The following is a 27,873-nucleotide window of genomic DNA, read 5'->3' on the forward strand; positions in this document are numbered from 1 at the left end:
GAAATTGAATACTGGAAAGGCAAGGCAAGCTCTGCGGCATGTACCTCCTCCCATGGGTATGGATGGGCCGCTGACGGGGCTGAGATCTCCCTTATTTAAAGAAAATGTACTTTTTCATCTTAAAAAAGTGCTTGTATTGATCTGCACAAGCACACACACAGACCCTGTCTTGCACTGCTGATTCATTCTCTCCTATCCAAACTGAGGACAAGTGGGGAAACCACAAGCCAAGCTCCCTGTGTCAGGTGGGCACAGGGTCTCGCGTCTCCTCTCTTTGCAGGATCAGCATTCCCCATCTTCATCTTCATGACATTGTGCTTCACCTGATGCCCTCACCTCCCTGCACAGCCCATGCCCAGTAGCTCAGCTGTGCCCCTCAGATGCTGGAGCACAGAGAGTCACATCCCCATGGGCGTTTTTAACCTTCTTCAGGTGCATGTCCTAACCACCACGTCGTGATATTAGTGTGGGCACTGCCGCCTCTTCCTATGGAGGTGATTTAAAATGTGACAGCAATGCCACATGTCAGGATGGTACCGAGGGGGGATCAGAGGGGCCCGGATCAGAGTGACCCAGCACAAGAAGGTGTATTCATTTTCCCCACCACAGCCCAGACACCGTGGTCCCAAGGAGACCTTTGGGCATCAGTGCAAGGATATATAACCACAATAACCCAGAGTCGAAATTGGCTTTGTTACTAAGGCACTTTTATTGCTGTAATGCTGTTAAAGGGCAGGATTGGTGCAGTGAGTAAACAGGCTCATGCTGCAAGCGGGAAGGCCGGGGGGCTGGTGGGGGGCCCCGTCCCTGCTGCCAGTGCCAGCTGGGGGGGTCCAGCACAGGTCCTGGGGGGCTGCAGGAGCCTGGGTTGTTGCTGCTGAGCTAGCCCAGCGCTCCACGCTAACCCTGTCTCAATTCGGCCATACAGAAACCTGCGGTAGTGCTTCACTCTCCATCCCCACACCAGTGTAAACCAGGAGTCCTTCCCCTGCGAGCAGCAGGGCAAAGTCAGGACACAGGAGGGCAGCGAGCACCACAGCCAGGTTTTCCAGAGCCCTTGCCCTCTGCTGGACTCTGCTCTGCACCTTTTAAAGCTGACCCCAGGCCTCCCGGCTTGACCCACACATCCTGGATGCGACTGGTTGTGAGTCTCGGTCGCACCTTGTCTTAGTCGTGGACCAACCGAGCCCTGCAGGCATTTCCAGCAAGCAGGGCCTGCGGGGACAGGCCGCCCCGGGCACACCAGCACCACGGGGACCATTACCAGAACCTCTTCCACCTGACGCCTCCAGCTTGGACATGAAGTTGAAAAGCCCTGAGAGAAACCAAAGCCATGTGCTGCTGCCTGACCCCACCTCAGCCGAAATATCCCCACAGGAAGACATTAATGGTCAGGAGGAGAACAGCGTTAACGTTGCAAACGGTCCTCCACAGGGGCTTTTCCTCAATGCTGGTGAGTCTCCGCTCCAGGGCGGCCTTCTCCTCCTGGGACAGGGTGCGCGCAGGGCCGGGGGACAGGCCACAGAACCACAGGTACAGCATTTTCCAGCAGGGAGGCCTGGGTGCTGCAAGAGATGGACAAAAGGTTACCGCCGAGCTGGGACACGGCCCTCCCTCATCTGCCTGATCGGAGGTGTGCCGGCCAGCCTGCGGGGGGGTTGGGGGCACCTCGGGTGGGACAGAAGATGGCGATCGGGAGGAGAGGGAAGGGGAAGGAGCAAGCTCTACCATGTACAGCACAGCCTGATTGCCGCAGGTTGATTGCAACACCAGTTGTTCATTAGTTAATTAACAGAGCTTTTCCCCTTCCTCCCCAACCCAGCTTCCTTCCACTTTCACATATTCCTGACAGCATGATGGTCCATTTAGAGATCTCCTGGCTTGTTTATTACACGTGACAGGCCAGGTGAAGTATGTGTTTTAATTGTCAGTCCTGTGCTGCGTATATTGCTCTGGCTGTTCTTTCCAAATATAAACTTTTTCTTTTTTTTTTTTTTTTTTTCTTTCTGAAAGGTAGAATGCTATAAGGCCTTGAAAAAAAAAGGTGTTACCTAAGGAAAAAAAAACTCATTAAACTGTCAGGTCCTTTGTTCTGTATTTCCTTTCCCATCATTACTAATCACCAAATTACAAAGACATTTGTTTATAAAAATATGAGCTAGTTAAGTGAACTAGGAATTGATAAAAAGTAATAAATAATGATGAACCTCCGCATTCGACTGAAACCCAAACTTACTCTAATGGGGAAAAAAATAAGGAGATTTCTTTTATTTGTTCACTTTTGTTTAGCTTGGCTATAATTGGTACCAGTGTCCTTTGGCCTGACCAACAAACGGAGGGAGTAGCAAAATCTTGTGTATGTGCCTTTCTTCTAAGTTCTTCTGCTCTGTAACTGTGGAAGGTTAAGTTCAAAACCAGAAAGCTGGATTATTTTTTTTTAATGGATTTGCAGGATAAACCTCTATCCAATCTGAACAGAACTTGCATATGTAGCATTTCCTGCTACTCTTTGGACCATAATGCCATTTTGGTGCAGTATGTTACAGCATTGCTGAGTGAGTTTGGCCAGCACAGACCACACAGGGGCAAGGAGAAGGCATCTCTAGCAAATGCACAAGGGCTTTATCTCCTGGCAGTGATGGGGACAGGAAGGGACACCATCTGTATGTGCTGATGCTGAGATTACAGAGCCTGCCATGGGAGTGCTACCACTAGCTACTGCTTTGGTTATGCTTGCAGGATCAATACAGAGCTCCTCAAATGCATCGTGGTGAGATAGAGAAATAGCTGCGGTGTCATGGCACAGAGCCCCAGCGCCAGTGGGCCAGGGAGCAGGGTCCCAGCAGCACAGACCTCCACCCCCACGGGGCTGTTGTAGGTGGCTGTTGACCCCCATCTGAGGAGTCCATCCTGCCATTAGGTGTCCAGGCCTGAAGTGCCAAAATAACACTGCAGCCTGGGCAGGACTGCACCTGGGTAGTTCATACGGATAAATGACTTGATAGGGAGGAGGAGGAAAAACATTGTACTGAATGGTGGGTTTTCTTGCTTTTCAAGAACAGTAGCTCTTTTGAGTCATTCAGAGGATTGTGACATGAAAGTAAATGCTAGCAGGTATGTTGTGAAGACCAAGAGCCATACTCTCATTCGTCACATCTCTATAACCGGTATCCCCGTAAGTACAAGTCACTGACTCCAGTGACTACAACAGGAGACCTCTCATGAGTTTTGGAGGGCCCATGTGGGAGAGCCTGGCTATGCACTCACATGCACATGAATGTGCTTGTCCGCAGTCAGGCACCTTACCTGCCTCCTCCTTGTTGCCCAAATCTGCGCTTTCGAGCAGGTCACCCTCTCCGTTGGCTGAGTTCATCTGTGCTGATTCGCTGTTGTAATTTCTCAAGTCAATGTCAGGAGATTTTTTGTGCCTCGTCCACCACGTCAGGCAAGCGAGCTGCAAAGAGGGATGTAGAACACGCAGGTTATGGCCTGCCCGTCCCAAACTGGCATGTAAGTCATGGCCCTCTCTGGGGAGACAGGTCCAAGATGGTGCTAGGAGAGCAGTTCTAGAGTGATGTTTTTTCCCCTGCATTTCCCTCATCTCCCTTTTGTGCAGATGCCCACACACTGGAGAAAATGAAAAATAAATAAATAGATGAATAAATAAGTAAAAATTAAAAAGCTGGTATCATGCAGTTGGAGCTGAAAAGCTGAAAAAAAAAATTGAGTTAATCTAGATTCGATCCATCTGGTTTTTGTTGTTGTTTTGTTTTGTTTTGTTGTTGTCATTCTGCTTAATCAGTTCCATCCCTGTCTCTACCAGAAACCTTTTAGTAGACACTGCAGAAGCAGAATCCTTTTTGCTCAGCTTACTGACATGAAATAATGATGAAAATCTGTGTCCAGAACAGCAGCCTTCCAACAGGGAAGGGGCAACAAAGTCAATTTAAAGGGGGAAAAGAAAGAGAGAGAAGGAAGAAAAATGAAGCTAAGATAGCCCTCTCTGGATATGGCCAACTACAGACAGCAATTGTACCCTCCGCTTACCCTCATCACAGGAAGATCAGCTGGGTGTTAGCATGCAGCTATATGGCCCTGGGGACACTGATATTTAAGTGGCTCTGTGGGACATGGGGAGAGACTGGAGAAAATCCAACATGAACATTAAACCCCATGGTTGAGACAAGCTCACATCAACGCAGAAACCTGCCCTTCCGTAGGAGCTTACCCCAGGGCTCTTGGTGGGACGAGCGGCAGTATTGTGTCTCTGCCCTGTGACTGCAGCAGCCCAGAGGGACAGAGCCACGGTGGTGATAAACAGGTCACAGTTTGCAGGGAGGGCAACACCATGCATCAGACCAACAGGTGTAGTTACAAGAAGAAAGGAATGGGCGCACGCTGTAAGACTTGTCTGTACAAACGTCTCTTCCCTCTCTTTTTTTTTTTTCATTTGTTGTGTTGATGTTTTTATTTATGTTTAACTCCAGTTTTCTTTATTCGTCTAATACAAGACATTACTGTGCCCTGTATTGTCCTTTCAATGACAAGCCATGAAGGATGATCCGTTCTGGAAAGGCTTTTGTGGCTGCAATCTCCTCTGCTTTACAAAACTAGGATGTCTGAAGCTCGTGTCCTGGGGCAGGTCTGAACATCTTCTCCTCACTTGGCCACAAGAAGCACCCAAGGAGGGGTTCATCCTGCAAACCCCACAGCGGTCCTTTTGCCAGCTGTGGGTTAACCATCCCAGGGGCGCAGGGCTTTAAATTCAAGCTGCGGCTGCTGCTTGTTTGGCTGACCGTGGCACGCTGAGCAGCTTGGTGGCACTTCCTAACTTCTGCATGCTGTGACCAGGGCAAACAGCAAGGACTGCACTCGTCAAACCCACACAAGGTTCACAGCCTGCCCTCCCACAGGATGGGACCAGGGCAGCGGAGCTGTGCTGCTGATGACAGGCCAGGCAAAGTCGTGCGTTTGCCCGATGAGCGACTGCCTCTCTGCTCTGCCTATATGGAGATGAATGTCTCGAACGGGTCACTTACAAAATAACGTGAGTTTAATTTTTGAATTTTACACACAGAAATGTAGGCAGCAGTTTCCAGTTGACATAAAATGTTGCATAATTTCCAGAAGATTTATAGCTTTATTTAAATCATTTTCAACCAAGATGAGCATTGGGCAGGGCTAATCTTTCTTGTCACGATGTGCTAAATTGCTTTGATTTGATGATCCTCATCTTTCTCAAGGATTCTTTTCTTTTTTCTTTCTTTTTTAATCACTTAGGAAATGTCACTGGAACGTAGCAAAGTTTCAGGGTACTAAAGCATTTGAGAAACTTTTTTTCTTTTCGCTTCTCTTCCCATGGGTCACTGAATGACCGTCCCTTCTCACCGCAGTGTGTGACGCACACAGTGCAGGGGCTGGAGTTTCCCTGGGGCTCAGACTCTGCCAGGTGGGAGCAATTCTCAGCTGAAAGCAGCATGGACACACAGGTAACCTCCTCACATTTCACCACTGAGCCACACAGAGCTGCTGCTTTGCCTGTGGCCAATCTGTTCAACAAGGCAAGCCACCACCCTAGTGGTGAAGCCTCACAGCCATGCTCCAGCTTCAGCCTCCCCTGGGGCAGCTCTGGGCTAGCTGAATTCCTCAAGGTCACCCTTTCTCCTCTTTGCCATCACCTGAAGGACACACAACAGAGAAGACCAGAAGCACAGCATGGCCGTGGAGGCCACAACAGGGCTGTCTCCAGCTCCTCAGCAGGGATTTACAAAACGCTTTGCTCGCAGTGGCACCACGGGGTGCAGGGGGAGCGCCAGCCTGCCCAGCTGCAGCACCTCAGCAGTGCACAGTGTGGGGCCGGGCCAGCCACGGCTGGCTCAGTGCTCCTCCTGGGCTCTGCTCCTGAAGGAGATGCTGAATCCAGACCTCAGCACACTGGGAAAACATCCCCGCCTCCAGAGCACATCAGCTGGAATTGCCAATCCATCAGCCTGTCAGCACGAACCCTGACCCCTGGGGACGTTACCTGCGAGCATAGCACTCCTTCTGTGGGCTGTTTCTCTCCCTTTTCACCCTTACATTCTCCTTGGACAAGGGAGTTTGCAATAGCTCAGCAAAGTTTTTCTTTTGTTGTTTGTAAACTGGAATAAATCCTTCTGTTCCAAAATGCCATCTGGCACCTGACAGTTGTGTTTCAGCTTCACAGTCTCAAATTTAATTGTAAGCTCTTTTGCAGGGTTTTCAAGGACAGCGTGACACAATATGGACTACCTACAATGAAGACATATGAACTCTGGAGCATACCAAACAAATTCCTTGCATACTTGTTTTCCAGCACAGCATCAATCACCACAGGGATGGGAGAGTGTCCAAAACAGCCGGAGAAAATGCTACAGCTTGCAGTTCTTGGATTGTAATTCATTTAAAGCCAGGCACATTAGCTGTACCGCTCCAACATCAGATACAAATCTCTTTTCTCCTTTTGCTCATTTGCTATCTGAAAAGAATTGGGATTCAATATTTAAAGTTGTCCGGTGTAGATCTTCAGCTGATGTAAAGTGGCATAACTGTGCTCAACAGCTGTTCCTGGTCTTTGAAGGCGATGGAGCTATGCTGATTTACATCTGCTGAAATCTGATCTATCACTATATTTCCTTGGCTTTTCCTTTGGTGGCTTGTTTTTCTTTTCCTTTCGCTTGACAAAATAAATGGCGTAATTTCTAGCCCTTATCAGGTGTCTTTCATCATTACTTCTCAAAGTGCTGCACAGATAAGGGCTGGCAGAACTAGCCCCACGCAATGTTTATGGGTGAGTATCTGGGGCTCACAAAGTGAGTTGTCCAGCACCTGGGACTGGGAAGGGCCAGAGCTTCAGGCAGCTCCAGCACAGGATGCCTGCTGCCCCTCAGCCACCGTTACGGTGACACAAAATAGCTTCACTACAAGTTTGCTCACTTGCATGCCAAAACCCAGCAACTCGAGGTTGCTAATGGCCACACAAAATTCAGGTGCTGGCTTGGGTCCAGGGGGGGCCTGACACGTCCATCCTAATTTCTACCTCCTGTTCTTCCTTCCCTCAACCTTTCTGTCCTTGAACCATCTCAGCATGGCCACATACCAGCTCATAGGGGTGTCTCAGCATCCCCATAGCACCTTGGCAGGGCACCAAGGAGAAGCACACCACTACAGGTAATTGTCCAGTCCTGTTCATGTGGTCATGTCCAGGGCAAAAGCTGGGCCAGTCTGACCGAGGGAAAATGAAAGGTGCTGGTTTTGACACTGCCCCTCAGATTCATGCCAGACATGCAGCAACCCAGCAATATTGGCATCTACTTCAGCTTCCCAAGGGTAGCTAATCACATCCTGTATGGTATTAAATATGGTTCATAAAATCCAGCTAGCTATGATATACAAAGCTTCTTTTGTCTAGAAAGTCAGGTTAGGCAGGCAAGTCCTTCTTAGGACTTGGTTCAAGTCTTGGTAAATATGTTACATTTTTTTCTAGGTTTTCATGCATCTACGAGGCTTTTCTTATGCCTCCTCCCCCAACACACATACTCCTTAGAGCATGTTTTAACTGTTTTTATACCTCGGAGGTCAGACTAAAAGCCTTCTGGTGCTGTGGCCAGTTTTTTCACTTTCTGAACTGCTGGTATGACGTTTGCTATTTGCCAGTTCTGTGTTAATGCATCTTATCTTGCTATTGCTGTGGGCAGGGAGCACTGAACACGTTTAGTTATCACAGGTCAGATGATGAGTGGAAACTCATTAAACCACAGTAATTAATTGCTGGCAACCATCTGGCCACCCCTGAGCAGTAGTGAACAACGTAAGCTGCAGAACTAATGGTGCCTTCTTGCCAGTATTTCTTTCTCCCATGTGGATCCTCTGATAGCTAATAAAAGATGAGACTTTATCTCAAAGCAGACACAAAGGCAGTCTCTCTCTCTCTCTGCCTCTCCTCTATCTGAGCACCTGCTTTCATGTAATCTTTAGGAGCTGGGTATCTTTGACACCACTAACATTCAATCAAACATTGATGGTACTGGTTAATGCTTTACAAGTTATGAGGAAGCAACAGATAGAAAATGCTGTGACAGGATCACCCTCATTTCCTCATGCAGTCAGACTGGGGAAAAGAAAAAAAAAAAAAGAAAGAAAAAAAAAAGTCTTTTAAATCTATCCAGCAACCTTTGTTTGGAGGTAGATGGCAGTTTTGTTATACTGACAGCTGCTTTAAAACTTGGGACCAGGAAGAGTTGCTTTAAGGTTTTATTATATAAAGCCTCCCAACTCTGCACCATGTTAATGTGTTAAGTAAAAGAAAGTTGTGCCTGACTCAAAGTTATTAAATGTAATTGAGATCACATTGGGACAAAATGTTATTTTCCTAAATGCCCATGTTGCAAAAGATATTAATCTTGTTTGCCTGCAAGATTGATGCTGGCTCTGCTGAAACAGGGTAGATGGTACAATTAGATATATTTAATTCCTCCTCAGCAGTGCTCCATAATATGATTTCCTCTCCTTCCCCCTTCTTCTTTCTTTGTATTCCAGCTATGATGGGCTGTGGTGTCTGCCCAGCTCTAGGCACAGCATGGAAACTCGCACTCAATTTCAAGCACTCAGTGCCTCGGGAAGCATTAACGCTATGAGACCTGGGGAATAGAAAGCTGAGGAGCAAGTGCTTCTTTGCAGCATATGCTTTACACACCACTTCTCAGCCATGGAAGGAAAAGAAAAGGATAGATTTCAGAGATTTTTGGAAACCAAACGGGGCTTGTGAGAAAAGTCACTTACCTTTTCTTCAGGGATTGGGGGGGTGCAGAGACTAACAAGGACAATGACAATGGCAGTGAGGATGCAGAGGATGAGTGCAAAGTAGAGGTAGTGCAAGTCCTTTAGCACAGCTGGTCTTCTGTCCTCCTCACCGCAAGACGGTGTGCTATAAATAAACTCGATGATCATCCGAACGAGTCCAATAGCCAGCCCAACCACAAGGCCCCAGAAAGCACCCTGAGAAAAGGCAGACACAAAGAAAAGGTCATTGCATGTTACCCTTGGTTGAAGTACTCTTTTTCTGCTCTTTTTTTTTTTTAATTCAGCTCTTTGATAGACCTGATGGAATCTCACACTGACATGCATCAAAGGAGGATGTTTTCAGTTTAAAATCCTCATTTTTCTCTTTCTGCTCTTGAACATGGAATAGATACAGCACAGACAATGCAAGAATCTCCTCCTAGCAACATGCCTCCAACTAGACTTCGAGGCATCCTCCCTAAGGTGTAGAACGACTTTGGCTTTTGTGATTTCAGATGAGACTGCCAAGAAGCACCACTTGCAGTGGCTTCTTGGAAGCAAACACACATGCACTAGAGACTGGGCTAAGATCCACTAATGCATGCCAGGAAAATTCTTTCTAATTGTCACACTTTAGCTGGACTGGCTCTGAATTTAAGGAATGTCCAAAGCTAGGTAGTGAAGGGAAAATTATTTATTTATTTTATCAAATTAAATATGTGCATCAATTGGTATTTTACATCCCACTTACTGGCTCATTAATCCTCTTGCAGAAGATTGCCAAGATGAAGAGAGCTGTGATTGGTGGAGCCAGGTAGCTGGTTATAGATTGAATGTAGTCGAAGAGCTGGCCGCTGTTGGCTGATTGAATGATGGGGATCCAAAGAATACTGATGACTACCAGGATGAGTATAAAGACTCTGGAAGATGAGGATAAAATTGTATTAGCTCAATAGTTGGAGGAGTCTACCTGAAAATGAAGTTTTGCAGCAAAATAAACTTAGAATTGCTTTCAGAATTTCCTAAGAATAAAGCCAGAGATCACTGTCAAGAATAACGTGTACACAAGTAAAGACAAAATCATTCTCCTTTAGAAGGTCAATTCAGTCAAATCCCAGTCAAACCCCCAATCATATGATTTCAGGGATTTCAGAGTGAGCTGCACTGGGACTTGCAGTCAACATGCACAAGAGATCCACAAGGGCCTGGTGACTCCCACCATGAGCTCGGTCAGTGCAAGCCCCTCATCTTCATGTGTCTTAGAGAGTGACATGATCTTCAGAGGACTTCCTCTTGGATGCAACAGAAGAAGATGGAAGCTGAGATCATTAGCAATTTTTCTGCCACCTCTCCAAGCAGATAACATGCTCAGTCTGGTGTTTTTTGCCAAATTCCAACTCATTTTCTGCTTATTAGAACTGCTTCTGGGATCTCAGGTGCATACCACAACCCTCCTTCATCTTGCATTGCATGTTACAGAGGTTTGCCCATATTGATGAACAAGAGGTATTTTCGCTCTCACTACTTCAGAGCATTGGAGCAAGCTATTGCCCACATCCCTCACCTGTCCCATGATTAAGTTTTGAAACTTCTTGCTAGCTTGTGACTGGAGAGGGAAACACAGCACAAACATACGGAATGCAGCTTAAATTCTACTAGCACGAGGAGAACTTTATATGCCCCTGATATAATGCAGTGCTAAAGCTTGCTCGTAAAGGGCACTGTAACTTATCACAAAGATAGAGAGCTGGGAGACCCAGCTCATCAAGGCTGCTCTTTTTCCTGAAAAGGAGCAACTGCAATGTATTGCTCCTGTCTGGTGCAAAACTAACGTGTTTTTAAAGACCTCTGGTGATGGTGACTCCAGAGTACCTTTGGTTTTTCTAAAATATAGATTTAAGGCAGTATTTATGTTAAGTTAAGAGAAGAGAGAGGCACTGATCTACTTAGCACAGTGTTTCTCTCTGACTACATCTATCTGAGGTGAAGCTGGACAAGATAATGCTCTTTCCCATGCTGTGTTCCTCTTCTATGTTTTTGGCACTAGGTTTTTTTTCTTAGTGGGTCCAGACTGAAGAATGTAAGTGCTGCAGTCAAAACAGATAATGACAGCAACAAGACACAAAGAAATGTAAAGACCTGCCCACAATCATCAGCTCCTGCTCCGAAGCCTGTTTGCGGATCCGCTGCCAGATGTCTATAACGAAGAGAGTGCTGCTGCTATTGAAAATGGAGGTGAGGGAACTCATCAGGGCTGCCATCATCACGGCAATCATCAAACCCCGGAGCCCTGGCGGAGGAAAATGTGAAAGAAAAATCAGGACTAGACCCTTTGGATTCCCAGCACTCTTTTATCTTCCCGATGGCTGGTAACTGCAGGAAGATTTTCTTATCTTTAGGATGGATAAGGGCAGTTTGATTCTGCATACAGCTTGGCTCAAGCCCACCTCCACGAGTGTAAAGGTTTCTCACCATCAGGCATGAGCTCAATCACAAGTTTGGGGTAGGCAATGTTGGAACAACCCACTGCTGCTCCACAGACCCTTCTACAGATGTCTGGGTCCACGCAGCCCACTTCATCTGTAGAATACAGGAAAATAACAAGAAGTCATGTAAACGCTGTTGAGCCATAGGACACATAACTCAAGGGAACAAATCTTGATGCCCTGTGTAGGTAAATATAAATTCAGAATTGAAGTTGGAATGCAGCTAGAGCAAGTGGAGCTGAAGAACACTTTATGTCCTTAAAATAAAGGTGAAACTTTGAGAGGACATATTGCAATTCTGTTCAGGGTACTGACATAAGTCTCCTGGGTGTTACATAATTGTAGTCCTCGATGACTTGTCATTTGGGGGAACAGCAGAGCTTCCATGAGCCTGTCAGCTGGGTTACCAATGATGCTGCAGGCTGACTTACTCCTATTTGATGAAGTCTGGGAGAGAGGCACATGAGGCACTTTCCTCCAGGAGAAGTCCTGCTAACCAGGATATTCTCCCCAGGAAGTGGCATGCTCTGGAGGAATGAGCAATGAGATTTCCTTGGGAGAAAACATGAAGGGAACTCTTGTTCTTCCACAAAGGAGGGCTGTTTCACATAATCCACCGGGAACTGCATGAATCTGTGTGGGAGATTGCCAAGACTCTTGCCAAATATACAATGGAAGTAATCCACAGGACCTGAAGGACGACCTCAGTGCTTCATATATTTCATCTCATCGACTTCCTCTAAATAGATACATGTAATGCCCACAGCATGGAGCTCTATGCTGCCAGTGGCACAGTCTGCCCCATAAGGATATCCCCAGTAATTTCTTCTGCTGTGGGAGCACTGGAGGTGGAAGAAGGACATGGGAACATCTGTGCACAACAGGAATTTATGCAGTATGCCTGTGAGACAGCGGAGTTTCTGAGGTGTAAAAGTGCTGAAGGACCTGTGTGGGATTAGTGCTCATAAAAGGTGTAAAGCCCTATGGTGAGGAATATGGGAAGGCTTACCTGGGTAAAGAGCTCTGCTGATCATCCCTGGCATGACGATGAAAAACATAGGGAAGATTTTCAAATATCCTCCTAGCACCGATCCACCTTTGGCATGGGAGAGGTTCTTGGCAGAGAGAGACCTCTGGACTATCACCTGCAATTGGTCAGAAAGGGAGCGGGAAGTAAAGCTGGAGCACTGCGGAGAGAGCAGGATCCATCCTCCCTCCTCTTCTTGTTCTCATGGATGACTTTCATGCGACAGGATCCCAGAGTGTTTTGCATGCCAATGGCAACTTTCCCACCTCGGTTGACTGCAGCCTGCTGCCACTGCTCAGAGCTCAGTGCACAGGCTATGGCAGAGGGCAGCATGGAAATTTCCTTTAGAGGAATCATTTCGCCCTTGACTGAAGTGAAGCCACCTTGAGGACTGGAGACAGCAGTTATACAGCAGCAAGAGACAAGGAATGAAGCAGACGAGGTTGTTTTGGTAAAAGTTCAGTGGTGGGTTTTGGTGATTATCCCACCTTGAACCACAAAAGCACAGTTTCTTAAGAAACAAATACAGTTCTCCCTGTTGTAACTTGAAAAAGGGATAAGAAACCTGAGAGCTGCTGGAATATGAGCAGCTTGTCTGGAGGTCTGCACAAGGTCACTGCAGAACCAGCTCCAGCTCCCCGTTTTTGTACCCTCGTTGCACAAACTGCATGCAGACCCCCAGTACTCACCAGCCCACAGCAAGATAAAGACAGATGAAAATGATCTGCTCACCCACCCTAAGAAGCGCACAAAAGTAGCAGCTTGCTGAGAAGGTGGAAGGAGAGAACTATTCAGGTCTAGTCCAGTAACAGAGGCAGTAACTCCTGCACAGCAAGACACAGTCGTGTTTCAGCTCACTGATCTACAAAGTGAGGAGTGGGCTGGAAAGAACATTGCAGTGGGGTGCCTGCGAGGGAAAGGTTTTCTTTACCTGATCAGTGCACCAGCACCAAAGAGCCAGCACGGAGAGGCCAAATATAAGTCCAGGCCAAGGAATGTCACCTGTGACTGGGTCCCTGAACAAATGGAAGGCATCCGCACGTGGGAGGTGACAGGTCGTGTTTGGGACTATGACCTTTGGAATCGCTGTGCTGTATTTCTCCTTCAGTCCTTCGTACCAGCCAACTTTTTCAAATCCTGAAAAGAAAATACCAATGATTTAATGTTATTTCCTTATCTGAGTCTGATGATTGCTTTTCTTTTCACCTATCTTCCTCTCATCTCCTTTCTTTTCATTCCACCCTCACTTTTGGAAGTCAAAGTGTGTACAGGAGTAAGTTGGATTTTGCCCAGAGTCCTTGTGGTTTGAACAGCACATCCCGGAAGAGGCTTAATGCAGGAAAACCTCTGTCACCCGAATCCTCACAATGTGCTCAGCATCTAGCCTTTGCCCATACACCTTCCGAGAACTGGAGCAGGAAGGTATGCATTTAAACAGGATATATCTGTATTTCTGTTTGCCAAGAAGGCTTAAAGCAAAGACCAATGATGGTCAGTTCCTTGTTATTTTTTTTTTTTATAATTCTCAGTCACACCCAGGTGAATCCACAGTAATTCACAAAGTCAACAAGGAAAGTCAGCAGAGTTACTCTGAATTTACATGAGGATAGTGAGAGCTGAGTTCGTCCCTTGGGATGCAGTTTTGCAAGCTTGTTGACAGCTCCAGGTAAACTCCAACTGGCAAGATGAACTTATCCAAGACCTCGCTATCATACAGTCAGTGCAAAGGACAAAGCAAGTCTGGCTTGTTGGTGAATGAGAGTTGTGCCAGCACCACTTCTGTGAGTGATTGAAATTCATTTCTGCACTATACCTGAAAGGGTGAGGTGAGGTACCCCGATAAGGTCTAACAACCTTGGGATCATTAAACCAGTGTATGATGCCACTGCAGATTCCCCTTACCTATGAACATGAGGACCAAAGCTCCCAGTATCATGATCAGGGTCTGCAGCGCATCTGTGTATATCACAGCTGTTAAACCACCTGTTAGGAAAAACAGTGAGAAAACAGTGTCCCCGCATACATAGAAACAGGTATTCCACCTGGGAAAAGGCTTTCCTTGGCCCCAGCCCTGTGATTTGAGAACAGATCCACTGGGAGAAGCTGGCACTGAGCTGGACCCCAGGACCCCGTAGCTGACACAAGCCCTCCCAGGAGGAACATGCTAAGAGGCTTGCCCGTAGTTTATAGTGTTTATTTTAAAATCTGTTATTTACCTGCTATAGTGTAGATGGCAGTCACCGCTAGCAAGACCACGGTGGACAAGTAGAGGTTCCAGCCCAAAGAGATTTGGATGAACAACGCTCCAGAAAAGATGTCTGTCTGGAAAATAAATTATTAATAATAATAAGTCTGATGTTAGTCTGATGTTAGCTGTGCTTTGTGCAAGTGCAATCTCATAGAGCAGTCTGCAGCTCTTTGCAGCTGAAAGCATTGACGAGCTTCACTGACAGTGAAGCCACCCATGGTGAGCAGTATCCCATGTCGTGGGGACATCGAACCTGTACCCATGTATCCACAGAAGGAAAAGGGGGGAAATAGCGCAGACCAGGTTCTGCCCATCACCGTGTCCTGGTGGCCAGGAGTCACTCTCAGCTTGAAAGACCTCTAAAGTGTCACTACTGTCTTGCACCATGTTTTATTTATCTGAAAAGGTCAGCAACCTGCTTTTCTACTTATGCTGTTCAGCATTAAAACGACTCCAGTAAAACAGGTTATACCTGCTGAGGACCTCCTTAGAAATATAGCAACCCCTACCACCTTTGTTTTGTTTGGACCTTCTGCCTGAGAGAGTGAAACCAGAAACTGAGTGAAACCCAGAATTATACAGATAGCATCGTTCAGATGCAGAAGGTGATACAGGAGATGTGTATGTATTGGGAAATCAATCTGAAGAACACCTGTACACCTGGTATGGGGTGAGGTACAGGCAACGACATTTGCAAAGCAGGACAGAGGGGATGGGACAAGATTTCTCTTTACTGTGCCCCAAATAAGCAAGCATCCAGTGCTGCTCCTGATCTCTGCGACCCCGAGATGGGACAACCACTACCAGGGCACTACAGGAGCCAGCGTGTCTTCTGGTCTTTGACTTCCCAGCAGGAAATGCAACCAGCTCTGTAGCTACACAGGTTCAGTCCTTTGACAGCACCGTTTATTGAGATCTCTGCTCTTCTGTGCAAACAGGGAGGACTCTGCAATGACCTAGCTGCTAACTTACACCTGGGCAAAATGCACAGGAAGAAAAATCCTTCTTGTAACCTACTGCCGGCTGTCCAGCCAGCCGCTAAATGAGCTCTCTACAAACAAAGGCACTGCTTAATAGAAAGCACCTGTCATGCCCATAAACTGCGCCAGCCACATCCGTCAGCCACGTGTGAATTAGCTGCACGGAGGAGAAACCACTGAGATGAAACAGCAATGACTGGGGCCAGGGTCCTGCCCTGAAAGGCATTGGCAAATACTGCTCTGTTGAAGGTCATTTTGAAATATTGGTCTTTTTCCACCATGTGCATTGAGCGTGTAGCTGTGCACACTGTTGTGCTATTGTAGGAGAGACTTTCCATTTGTCCAGTTCTGCTCTAAACATCTCTTTCCTAGACCTCGTCCTGGGAAATGCTCCAACCACAGACAGCAAAGCTCCTGGGGGCAGTGGTGGCAGCAAGGGGCAAGCAACACGACCGACAGTTGGCCATTAGAGGAGGAAATCTATCCCATGCACCCAGCCCTGAGCTATCTTCCAGTGCACCTCCCAGGAACTGAGAAGTAGTAAGCCTGGGGGAAGGACACTGAGGCCGGCTGCAAACAGCACGTGGGTGCCTCATCTTCATTCAACATCTTCTAAGGCAATTTGACATCTAAATACTTCAACAGAGTCTAGTCAAAACTGGCCAAAACAAAAAATTTCAGTCCCTGTAATGGGCTTTGAAATACAGTTCTGTCCCTCCAAGGGCATAGGTAGTTCTTATCAAATCTCTGAGCATATGTTCTACCTCTTCATTAATGGCATTTAAATGAAATGAAATACCCAACAGCTTACCTTGCATTTTAACTACCTACAAGGTAAAACACTGCAAGCAATCCAGAAAGGATACTTTGTTTTGTCTTAAGCTAGAACCTATCCCTTTTGCCGTACCCTCCTTATACAGCACAAGTGACAGAGAGAGAGAGAGAGGAATAACATTCCTAATGCTGAAAACTCAACAAGTACAACAGCAAACTAATCACTAGGACTATGCAGATTTATGATCATTTAAGAGGATTTCATATCTACAGGATGTAACCAGCCAGATGCTCAGATGGGGTAATGCTGCAGTTCCCCTGTCTAAATTACCAAACGTTTGACTTGATGGAAGGAAAAAGGCAGGTTGTGGTACTTACACCATCTAGTAATTAGCTGCTATATCCCTGTAAAGTTCTCCCTGTGCATTGCTCCTTAATGAGTACTCTCTCTCTCTCAAGGTACGTCTCCACGATCAATGCAGAGGCAGGTATTTACTTGAGCAAAGCAGCACAAAACACACTGATACTGTTTCTGGTAGCTGAGCTGGTCCTTTGAAGGACATCTGAGCTATCTCTGCATTGTGCCAGGATGCCCTACCCCTGCCCTAGCCGCAAAGGTTGTGTTCAGTTGGATACATACGGATATCTTGGTGAATATATAGAGAATGAGGGACAGTACAGACATGTAGATTTGTATCCTCTGCCCTCCAAATCTCTTCTGCAGGTACTCAGGCATGGTGACCACTCCAGCTGCAATGTAAACAGGCACAAAGATCCAGCCGAGAGCCAGAAGTGCCCAGGTAGCCTGATAAAGAGACAGAGAAAATAAAGGCACATGATTCAACACAGGAACATGAGTCTCATCTTCTCTTTCAGTGGACAACTTAAGAAAGGAGTGTGTGGTGACATGCAATGTATTTGGGAAGCACTCGGATTTTTTGTCCCTACTCAGAAGATGAGATGACAAATGAAGGAATTATCACAATATATTTAAAAGCTTTTGAGGTTTTCCTCTTACACCCCGTGCTTCTTTGTCACAGGTGGCATATTTATTCCTTATCTGGATCTTTGGGGCAAGATGGTGTATTCTGTTGCTCTGGGTCTCTAAAGATGGTGTTGTATTTGGTAGCCTTTGAAATTACTGACTCTGTGGCAGTGAATAGTTAAGTGATTCAGAGAAGGATTGGAGCATCTGTTTGCTGCTTGATTAGCAAGTGATGAGGCTGAGGCAGCAGCCTCCCTGCAGAGCATAAAAATAAGCAACAGCAAGACTCTGCCGGGATGTTCTCCTTTCAGGTCGAAGCAGATCTGCTTCTGTTGTGGGCAGATAAAGGGGCAGTTCAGTTGTTTTGCCACAGGTGAAGAGTCTTCTGAAAGTTGTAAAGGCATCGTGTATTTCCTTTCTGAAACCCAGCAAAAGCCCAGAGAGGAGATCCAGAACATAAATAAAAGCCACTGGGTTACCAGACCTCACTTCCTGGATGTTCTGGACATTACCTTTCTTCCAAGTACCCTCCATTAGTCCAGATTTTACTTTGATTGGTTGTTTAAGTTATCAGAAATGAAACTGAGCCCTGGGGACAGAGGTTGAGCGTGATTGAAGAGAACAGTCGTGGCTCCTGCAGTGGCAGAGATTGGCTTAGGTAAAAGATGCCCATATGATCCCCGCAGCTGAGTGATGTCCCTTGCCGAAGGGAGAGAATAATGGCATATCCTAAGGTCCCTTTCCAATCTGAAAGAAATGAATCTAAACTCATGAAGCTAGATTTGCCCTGACATACAATCTTGTCTTCATGGGCTTCGAAAATTACTTGAATAGATTTACTTAAAATACAGTGATATGTCTTACATGCACCAGCCTGAAAGCAGGCTCAGGGTTCTTCACAAAGGACTTGAAGGTGATCTTAAGGGTTTAAAAAAAAAAATAGCTGCAGTGAATAGATATCCCAGGAAAGAGCCTTTGGTGGGCTGGGCCCTGCCTGTGCTTGGCAAGTATCCGGCACTATTAGCAGGCTCTGCTGATACAGACAAGAGATTTAGAGTTAGGTGAGTGATGTTTATTGTGAGGCTGGCACTAATCTCACTCCTCATCACTGCAGCTGAGAAATTTCATTAGCATCACACACAAAGGGCCTGGTTTTCATGCTCTGTATGGTGTCAGTGGCAATTTTCCAGGGCATTTCAATAGGGCAGAATGAGACTTGCCTTCGCACCCAGATGTTCACCCCAGAGACGTCACATTTTGGCAGCTGACAGGTGAACGCAGTGTTGCCAATTCTCATGGTTTTGCATTGAATTTAGGAGCACATGCTGGTTTTTTGGTTTTTTTGTTTGTTTGTTTGTTTCAAAGTTCCTGTTCCCAGAATCCTGTGATTATCCAACTACATTTTCAGCATGCATTATCTTTTAATTTTGGTGAATGGCGACTAAAGCTTAAAAATATGGCCATATGCTTCCAGGAAGGTCAAAGAGCATCTAAGTGGATTCCACTTAAAACTAAAATAAAGATTTCATGTTTCTTAGGCTGTCTCAGTTTCTGGAGGCTTCCCTCCTGAGGTGTGAGAACCTGGAGTTGCCGATAGTGTTAGCATCAGGTTTTGGAGATGAACCCGCAATCCCTTTGTAAACAGTGATGTTTTAATTGACAACATAACAGGCTCTTACGTTCCACTCAAAGCCCCCAACAGCAAGGCCCCCAGCTGCTCCAGTGCCCGCCAGGCCAATGAGTAAGCCACTGCCCACGTTGCTGGACATCAGAGATGCTCCGATCTGAAACACACAGCACAGGCACATAACACAGAAAGTCACCCTGAGGAACTCCTCTGTTAGCCCAGGCACTTCCCCCAGGTGCTCCCTTTCCCCCGGATGTCATCTTCATGCAGGTAGGTGGCTGGGTGTTACTGGAGAGTTCGGTTTTCCTCCCCCAGAATCAGGGTTTGCTTTGGCAAGGGTTCTCCTGAGATAAACATCTGCTCTAGGGGAAACGGGTGGGTGAGGGAAGCCTGGTGGCAGCCACAGATACCTCAGTGTCTACGAAATGCGATGGATTTCTCAATTCCTTTGGTACACAGCCAGCAATGTTCAACCTTGCTGACCCTTTGGGCTTTACCTCTCCACAGCTTGCAGACATCCCAGCCTCTTTTAAGTCCTACACTGAACAAGCACATGGTGGTTTACAAGGCCACAGCGACATGACCACCCTCTTGAAGCTCCTCCTAACACAGGATGCTCCTGAACGGTAGCAGGGACAATGTTGGCAATGTGCAGCCCTTTGTGTTTGTTGTGTACACATAGGTTCAAAGATATTCAGCCTTGTGATAGTCTGGAAAATACTAATTCTTCAGGTTAACTTCGATGCTGTCCCTACCATGGCTCATTGAGACCCTAACTGGAAGAATGCAAGCTCCAAGGCAATTTAAACAGGGCAAAGACTATATGACTTAATTACTACTTTCATTTGGCACAAAGCCTCACCTCCCTTCTGTATGCCAATGCCAAATCCCTCTCAGGGTCAAACGAGATGTTACCTAAAGTACAAGTCGAGCCCTTTTCTCTCCAGAGAAAATTTGCTTTCAGCTACGTCTCCTGTGAGGAGCTTTTCTCTTAGCACTGCTAAACTTGAAACAAAGACCGATGGAATTTGATCTGCTTCTCACCTCCGAGCAAGGTAAAACATTAATATGGCATGAACACCCACACTGAATCCTGCCAACAGCTCTGCCTTCGTGTCTGTCAAAGAAAACTCCTGATTAGAGAGCTGGCTGCTGCAACATGAGTTTGCAACTTAGGTAGGGAGTGGTGTTCTCAAGAAATGTAATCTGTTTTCCTGATATCTATATCAGAAACAAAAATACAGAAGATGATATATTGTACAGGAGCAGCAATGTAACATCAAGGTTTATTTGAGGCTAACACAAAAGAAATCTGTCACCCCTGTAAAAAGAAAAAGTACATGTAAGCCAGTCGTGCACTCAAGGTGAAGGCCACGAGGAGCTGAGTCTGCAAGAAGTGCTGCAGAGTTGGCTCTCTACCTGGACAAACAACATAAAAAGTGAACATTATTAGAGGTTGCTATGGACCTAGGACTGTAAATCAGAAGAGCCAAGAGCCAACCTGTACCCAGAGGATTCTGTGGCCACCTGTGGTTGGAGCAAAAAGAAATAAGAATTAAAAACAAAAAATGAATATTGTTGGGTGAAAAATACTCCATTTTACTATCTTTTAACTATTCCCCTCCTAATTAGAGAAAAGCATCAAGCTGTGCATTTTCTTTAAATGTCACGTGGCTGAGCAAAAGTATAAAGAATGTTTAAGAAATAACATATTTGAGAGACACAGATGTGTCTCTGATGGAAGAGGTTGAAAATGTAGCGTAGTGAATTTATGGGCAATACACATGCAAAGGAAAAAAAAAAAGCGGGGGGGGGAACAGTGTTTTGGTTGAGAAGTGCATTCTGCTACTCATGACTCACTAGAAAGATATATAGTGCTGGATTTTGGCATTGGCTGAGAAGGATATTTATTCCTGTGGCATTTTTATTCCTTTCAAACTTTGAATTATCTTTATATGTACCTTTCACTCCCAAGAAAAGATGCCTTCAATAGATTTTTTTTCTTCATAGTGAAGATTTATGCTTTAGTGGTTTGAAGTTTATATCCTTTACATCGTTTGTCAATAATCTCGACTTTACTCTAAATAGCAAGGGCTCACAAAGTCTTGGGCTTTGGGATTATTTTTTCTTGTCTCTAAATGCTTTTTTACTGGAAAGCACATTCCTAGATTACCTAATGCTGTCTTGGCTTTGGGGACAATGGTACCTTTGGTGAGTTGGGGTCAAAATGCAACTAGGCAGTCAGAGCTTCTCCACATCCACCAGCATGGACATTTTTATTGCTTACTTTAGCAGAGAAGTTTAAAGATGAGAAACAACTGAAGATGCTGAACTATCTTTTTGGTCTGGTAGCTCTATGTTGCAGCTCACTGGCAAAGTCTCCTGGGATGATTTCTGGTGGATTCTCTTTGTCTCAGGCACACAGAAAGTGTATGGACGGGATCCCCACACAAGGCCTGCCCTCCTTAAACAGAGAATTACTTTCGAACCATGAAAAACAGAGGGATGCATTTCACTTACAGGCCACCATGTCATGGATCGTCCAGCAAGGAAATAACCTCCAATGGTTCCCCGGCTTGCCCGTATAGACGACTGGAAACACAGGAGAAAGGAAAAGCTTTTCCTCCATTTACCCACCCTCAGGTCAAACCCGATGCTTATCCCAGCAGCCTTGAAACATCCTGTCAGCAATCAGAGGGAAAGCATGGCCCAAGGGTGAGAAGCAGGAGACAAACTGTACCCCACGGGGTGCTGTCAAGGGGTACATTTGGGCATGACATGCAGCTGCATAGCAGGGTGACTAGCAAGGCCCTGCTGCAGCTCCAGCTGCCTTGCTTCCACCCACGGCTGTGGATTCAGGGTTTCCAGCAGCCCTTTACTTGTGTGCTTCTGCCTCTCTTCATGCAGGCTTCTGGTAGTCTAGGTTTGGAAAGAAGCCACTAGTACTTATTTAATGTCTTCTCCACGAATGTACACATTAGGAAGGAGAAAAACGCTGTAGATCTCTATAAAAGAGGACTACACAAAGCAACATGAACAAATAATCGATAACAACTTTTCCAAAGTTTTTAACGTCCCATTTCAGTCTTCCCACCCCCAGCCCCGGCTTTCCTCTTGCCCTGGTCTCCTGCCCATGACTACTTTGCAGCATGGGAGACAGACACCACCCTCAGGACAACCCCCAGAGCTGTCCCCATGTGGGGATGGGGACTCACAGATATCGCCTCCCCGACCTGCTCAGCAGGGCTTGGGATAACGGTGTGTGCAGGGGATGCCTTTTGCAGGCAGACACCTTTGTACCCAGCAGGGGAGTGGGGAGGGTCAAATGCTTGCAGACCTAACCCCAGTCACCCCAGGGACTCACCCATATCCCGACAGCGAGGACAAAGACGAAGTAAAAGACCACCACGATGATGTCTGCCACCCCAAAGACTGCCTTCGTCTCCCCCGGCAGCGCGGGCAGCTCCGTGGTGGCCGGGGTGGGCTCGCTCATGGCTGCGAGAGAACTGCCGATTTTCTCTTTCACACTGGACTTTGGCGCGTGTTTGCCTTCATCGCTTCCCTTGTAATAATTAACAAGGTGGAGAAGGTGTGAGTGGGGAGCCCCGTGCTGCAGAGAGGCCCGACGGGCGGTCAGCAGGCAGGGAGCGCACGTTAAGCTGTGCGTTCACTGCGCGGATAGCAACAGGGGGAAGTGCAGGAGAGGAGACAGCTGAGCCTTCTCGGCAGGCCCTTTGGCAGCAGCAAAGGAGTTAAGCTGCTTGCGTGACAAGCAGAGTCGCTGCCAGGTCCCCTGCGTGACTCCAGGAAAGCTGCAATGGCAGCAGGAGCAGCAGCTGTCATGGGACACAGACAGGTAGGAGGAGGCTGTGCCCCACGCAGTGACAAGCTGTGAGCCACCAGACTCTCCTCCCTGTCCCGCTGGCTGCCTGGCACAACAGGGCCATTCCCCAGCCCCGTGGGATGTCTTCCTCTTCACCCTGTGACTTTCAGGGTGGGCAGAACCTGTGCCTCCACCTCCCTCTGCTCTGGGACCCTGCTTAGAAGCACTGGGAGGAGGCCATGAAGGTCCCTGTGGGTGCTCGAGTTGATGGTCAAAACCCAGGTGCTGGAGACAGGCAGATGGACGCAGCCCTGCAGGAGCAATCCCCCGAGCCTGGCAGACTGTGGGGTGTGGAAGCTGCTCCCCCATCTCATCCCTGCCATGCTCAGACGTGGCTGCAAAGGTCCCTCCTGCCCCTGCCGGCAGCTATCTCACACCTGATGATGGGAACGGGAGCCATCAGCTCTGAAGACACCAGCCTGCTCTGGGACATGGTGGAAAATCTGCCTCCTGCAGCAGCCCCGCTCTCCTGGGCACCACCAGCCCTCCGAGCCAGGGAGCAGGGTGTGGGTCACGCCGCCACCCTGCTCCCTTGGGACAGCTCTGGAGGGGCTGCCCAAGGCTCCTCCTGGGGTCGCAAAGCTGCCGTGGAGCTGGAGCTGGCACAAGCCTTCTCCTGGCAGTCCCCAGACCTCAAAGCAGAACCATCTTCCACCGCCCTGCCATTTTCTCTGCTGTCCATAGCTCCATCCTCCCCACAAAATATCAAGTGGGACATATGAATGACAAATGAATGCAAGCTTCATTTGCTCTTGGTTGCGAGAAAGGCATCAAACCCACTCTTTCATTTTGTTTTATCCCCCTCTCTCCCAGCGTTTCCTTGCAAATGCTGGCTACCTACTTGCTAATTAATTGCACTGCTAACGGAAGGCCCCTGTCCACCCCCGCTCCTGAGTCTGAAGCTCTTTGGGAGCGGTGCCTCCCCATAGTCTCATTATCCACAAGAGGCTTTTCAAGACTGAAATGTTTCAACAAGCTGAAGGAAGGTTACCAGAAATTAAATATCTGGAAGCCTAAATCCCCTGGTGCAAACAGGCAGTTCTCTGCGCACAGAGCTGATTTACACTCACCCACACACTTCCCTCTTAACATCACAGCACCCAAAAGCAAAAAAAGACAGTCTCTTAATCTTGAAATTCATCAAATTCCTGCCCAAGAAGCAAAGAAAGCCAGTATCTCCAGTCTTCCCAAACCAGAAATCCTGCTCTCTGTGGGGAACCCAACCCAAAGTCCTCACCCAACCCAACCCCTTTCACCCCACCTTCCCCAGGCCCTGAACCAGCACCGACTAACACATGCAAGCACTTGAAAGCTTGCGCCCTGAAAAGTAAGTACACCTAGTAAGCCATTCCCGGCAGCTCCAAGGTACCACAAGCCTGTTGAACCAACAAGCGTGACACTGACTTCTGCCTGAAGGACCCTGCCAAGTGTTATTTCGCAGATTACCATCCCAAGCCATAAGGGCCGACCCCTTGCTGGTGCAGCAGGGTAGGACTGCATCTCCAATACGGACCGTACCTTGAGCCCGTCTGCGGCTGTGCCTTTCTCCTCTTCAGGGCAGTCCTGTGGCCCTCCTGGTCCTGCTCAGGCTGCTCATTCACTGCTCCGTGGGGCCAGCCGTGGAGGTGTGCCCCTCCACGCCCCCCGGGACACCCATCCCTGTCCCTGCCCCGGCCGAGGGGATGACGCATCCCGGCGCTACGTGACGTTCGCCTGGCTCCTGGCCCCGCTGCAGGAACCCCGGGTGAGGAGCGGGTGCACGGTGCGAGGTGCACGGCTCCGGCGGCCCCGGCAGCAGGGCAGCGCTTATCTCCTGCTCACTACGCTCTTAAGTCAACATTAGCAGGCATTCACCCCCAGGAGATGTGGCGCTCCTTGCCCTGGGAATGGATGGGGCAGAGGAGGAATTCAGGTGCCCAGGAAACAATAAAAATTCAACACAGTGACGAACAAACAAGCAGTCATTGGAGTGAAAGCTATTACAGCAGCAGAAGCCCGGCGGGTGCAAGCAGGCAGGTCTCTATTGATTCTGGGGGAAGCAAATTTGTTTGCTCCCACTTATCCGCAGGGGACATGGCAATGCACCTTGAGCGCTCTGGTTAACTGCGGAGCGCCCTCCCCAGCAGGCAGAGCAGCTCAGAGCCTCTCGGTCATGTAGGCAAAGCCTAATTTTGCTTCCCCAGAGCTGAGGGACGGGATGACTTATTTCGTCCTTGTTGGTAGTGGCTGCAGAAGAGCTGGGAATGGAGGGCAGGGGTGGGCTGGTGAGCGCAGGGGACAAGGTCCTGCCGGGTGTCACCCACAGCGTGAACGGGCTCCGGTGGAGGTGTCGGCTCTACTCACAGGGGTAATGGGCACACAGGGCTGAGCAGAGGTGGGAGATACAGACCTCCACCTCCATCTCCTCCTCCTCCCGAAACACCTTTCCTTCTCCCTCCGGAACTTGCTCCTCATTCAGCCTCTCACGTGGGAGCGTGGCTTGCAGCTGGGGGGGCAGGAGGCAGCCTCTGCAGCTCAGATGGTGGGGCTGGGGCTACCTCATGTGCCCCATCTCCTTGGCCAGAGCTGGTCCCATTACCGCTGAGCCCTCCAGACACAGCCTCCCCCAGCACCAGCGACGTTCAGCAGAGGAGCAGGACAGACCGCAGAGGAGCAGCAATCCCCCACACCCAGCTGTTTAAGCAGTATCTCAGAGCAGCAACCCACCTGCCGGAGCCCTCCTGGAGCACAGCAATGCGGCTCCATTAATGTGCTCTGCTCTCCTTGCAGCAAAAGTGACAGGACGTTTAGTGTCCTCTTGTGGAGTCTGTTCCCTGACTCATGTCACAGCAGCTGAGAATGAGCCCTTCAGGGACTGGAAATTATAAGTGGCGTTTCAAAGAGTGCAGCTCAAAAAAAAAAAAAAAAATGTGCTGAAGAGCAAGTGTTTCTGGAGCAAAGGATGTTCGGTTAAGTGACAGGCAATTATTTTTGCAAATGTTAACGAATAAATGGACTTCCTCTTCATTATGAAGCTACTTCACAGTCGTCAGCAAATAGCTCCAATGACAATTAGTGAATTTCTAAATGGATTGAGGAATTAGCCTATATACAGATAACAATGCAATGAGGCAAGACAATAGCCAAACCTCTCTTCTCACCTTACCTCCTGGGGGGATTTTTTCTGCAGGCTGGATGGGAGAGGCATTCAGCTAACCTGTATTTTCTTCTCAGCCCTTTCTCAGAGGGAATGACTCTCGAACAAAATCCCGCAGTTTAATTTTGCTTTGATACGAATGAGCTTTAATGTATTTAATGTTTAAAAGCAAGCAACTCTGCCTGCTCCCGAGGAGCAGCCTGGTGGGGAGCAGGCAGGGGCAGCGGGAAGAGGAGCAGACCCCCGGGAAGCCGTGGCGGTGCTACCACAGCTCTTTTCTTCCCTCTGCAGGCCACACTCCGATTTTCACTCCTGGACTGTCCTGTAAGCCTCGAGCAAGTCCATCACTTCAACTCTCCTTGCCTTACATTATTATTATTATTAATAATAATTACTATTATTATTATTATTTTACCCTGGGGTGAGTCAGGGACAATTGCGATGAAGGCAGTGGTATAAACACCACGCAGAAGAGCCAGGGAAGGTGCTGGTTTCAGTACCTTGGTAGGTTTCTCTACGTGCCCATCTGACCAGGAGGGATGCTCGCAGCTCTACGCATCAGAGGTGACACCTGCCTGCTGCCGGGATGGGGAGAGCCCTGCAGGGGGTGCCTCTGCTCAGCCTCAGCCCTGCAGCCCTGCCACCAGCACAGAGCCCCAGGGGTTCGCAGTGCCTGTGCACCAACCGGGCTTTCCCCTTGGCAGGGAGCTGTGAGCACAGACCTGTCCCATGAGCAGCCCTCACTGTCACTTACCTGCTCCTCACTCTCTCCTGACCATCACCTGCAGCTCCTGCCTGAACGCCATGGACCAATGACCCTATCGTCTGTGTATAGATTAAGGAGATCCTTGGCATACAGGGCAGTTTCAAGCTAGCACACGAGCTGAGATGCTCTGCGCCACATGTGGTGCTACCAGACATTTCAGTCTAGGTTGAAATGAACATTACTGTGAGTGGAGCCTCATCCCACCTGCTTTTTACCCCAACTCGATCACCTGCCAACCTGAAGAAGGGTTTGTGCCTCCATGTTCAGCTGAGCTGGGAATCTGGGAATCTTCTGTGACTGCTGGGAAATCAAGCCGAGATGCCACAGGTGGAGTTTCAAGTTGCACTTGCCCAGAAAAATAATTCTAGGACCGAGTAGACTTAGGCTGGATAAAATATGTCATATTTACAGAGTGACTTTTCTGACTGAAAGCCAGACTTTGAAAGATATTAGCAAGGGTAAAACATTAAGTGACAGAACAAGGACACTTCAGATGAAGGATGTTGTTCTCCCTTTAATTTACTTCGCTGTACAGCCTTGCAAAGATCTCAGCAGAGTAAGTGTCCTTATTGATGGATACGCTATCCTTGTTAAGATGGGACAATATACTTATTTACAGCTTTCATCATTGTCACGACGGCACAAAGTAAACAGATATAACTAATGAAGATTTAGCTATTACGTAATGTCTTTGTCAAATCCATGCAGAAGTCTGGGTAAAAGCCCTGGGAATAAATCTTTTTTCTAAGAGCATTTTCAATGAATTTAAGACATGAGGGGATCTGTGTGTAGTTTGTATTAGGACTCTGGGTATTGCTTTTCTGGAAAGATGGTTCAGATTTGGAGTGAAAATGAAATGATGGTCTGAGAAACACCAAAGAAAAAGTGAAAGCCATGCAGACCCTGCAATGTGGGCTGTGAATTACTGTGTTCATGGTGATGCTGCATGATGAGGCCATTGTGAGCTGTGGCCATTAGCTACCACCAGTAAAATGAAGATTAAAAAATAATGAATAAACCAGTAGAAGACGTGGAGGAGCTGCAATAAGAACACATCCACCTCATTTCTTTGTCTCCAAGTGCCTTTGAAGACCACAGCCAGCCAAGGGGGAGGGCAGGAGGAGGCGAGTCTTGCTGCCAGAGTCAGTGATGCTCCGCAGCA

General features: G+C 47.7%; 1 protein-coding gene across 2 annotated transcripts; it reads right to left on the reverse strand.

The window, feature by feature from the left end:
- Positions 1-685: 685 nt before the first annotated feature.
- On the reverse strand, positions 686-25,614 carry SLC5A9 (solute carrier family 5 member 9). 2 transcript variants are annotated; one of them, XM_080602209.1, is made up of 15 exons: positions 25,516-25,614; positions 22,291-22,488; positions 21,447-21,518; positions 18,979-19,083; positions 16,955-17,119; positions 14,529-14,634; positions 14,215-14,295; positions 13,244-13,449; positions 12,295-12,430; positions 11,272-11,379; positions 10,939-11,089; positions 9,551-9,719; positions 8,800-9,015; positions 3,307-3,454; positions 686-1,565 (listed from the first exon to the last, which is right to left on the reverse strand). In XM_080602209.1, the coding sequence occupies exons 1-15, from the start codon at positions 25,552-25,554 to the stop codon at positions 1,357-1,359; spliced, it is 2,109 nt and encodes a 702-aa protein (XP_080458335.1). In that variant the 5' UTR covers positions 25,555-25,614; the 3' UTR covers positions 686-1,356. The 2 variants fall into 2 exon arrangements, with proteins under 2 accessions (XP_080458335.1, XP_080458336.1); XM_080602210.1 differs by lacking the exon at positions 25,516-25,614 and adding an exon at positions 24,328-25,467.
- Between the last annotated feature and the right edge of the window lie 2,259 nt (positions 25,615-27,873).

This window comes from Anser brachyrhynchus (assembly GCF_964034855.1).
Source record: "Anser brachyrhynchus genome assembly, chromosome: 8".
NCBI lineage: Eukaryota > Metazoa > Chordata > Aves > Anseriformes > Anatidae > Anser > Anser brachyrhynchus.

What these genes read in the sequence shown, in the direction of transcription:
- SLC5A9 (XM_080602209.1), bottom strand. Translation starts at nt 25,554, where the DNA reads ATGGAGCCGCATTGCTGTGCTCCAGGAGGGCTCCGGCAG. An exon ending in CTCCAGGAGGGCTCCGGCAG is followed by an intron (nt 22,489 to 25,515) that starts GTGGGTTGCTGC and finishes AATTATTACAAG; the next exon opens with GGAAGCGATGAAGGCAAACA. An exon ending in CCCCAATCCCTGAAGAAAAG is followed by an intron (nt 3,455 to 8,799) that starts GTAAGTGACTTT and finishes CCCTCTTTGCAG; the next exon opens with CTCGCTTGCCTGACGTGGTG.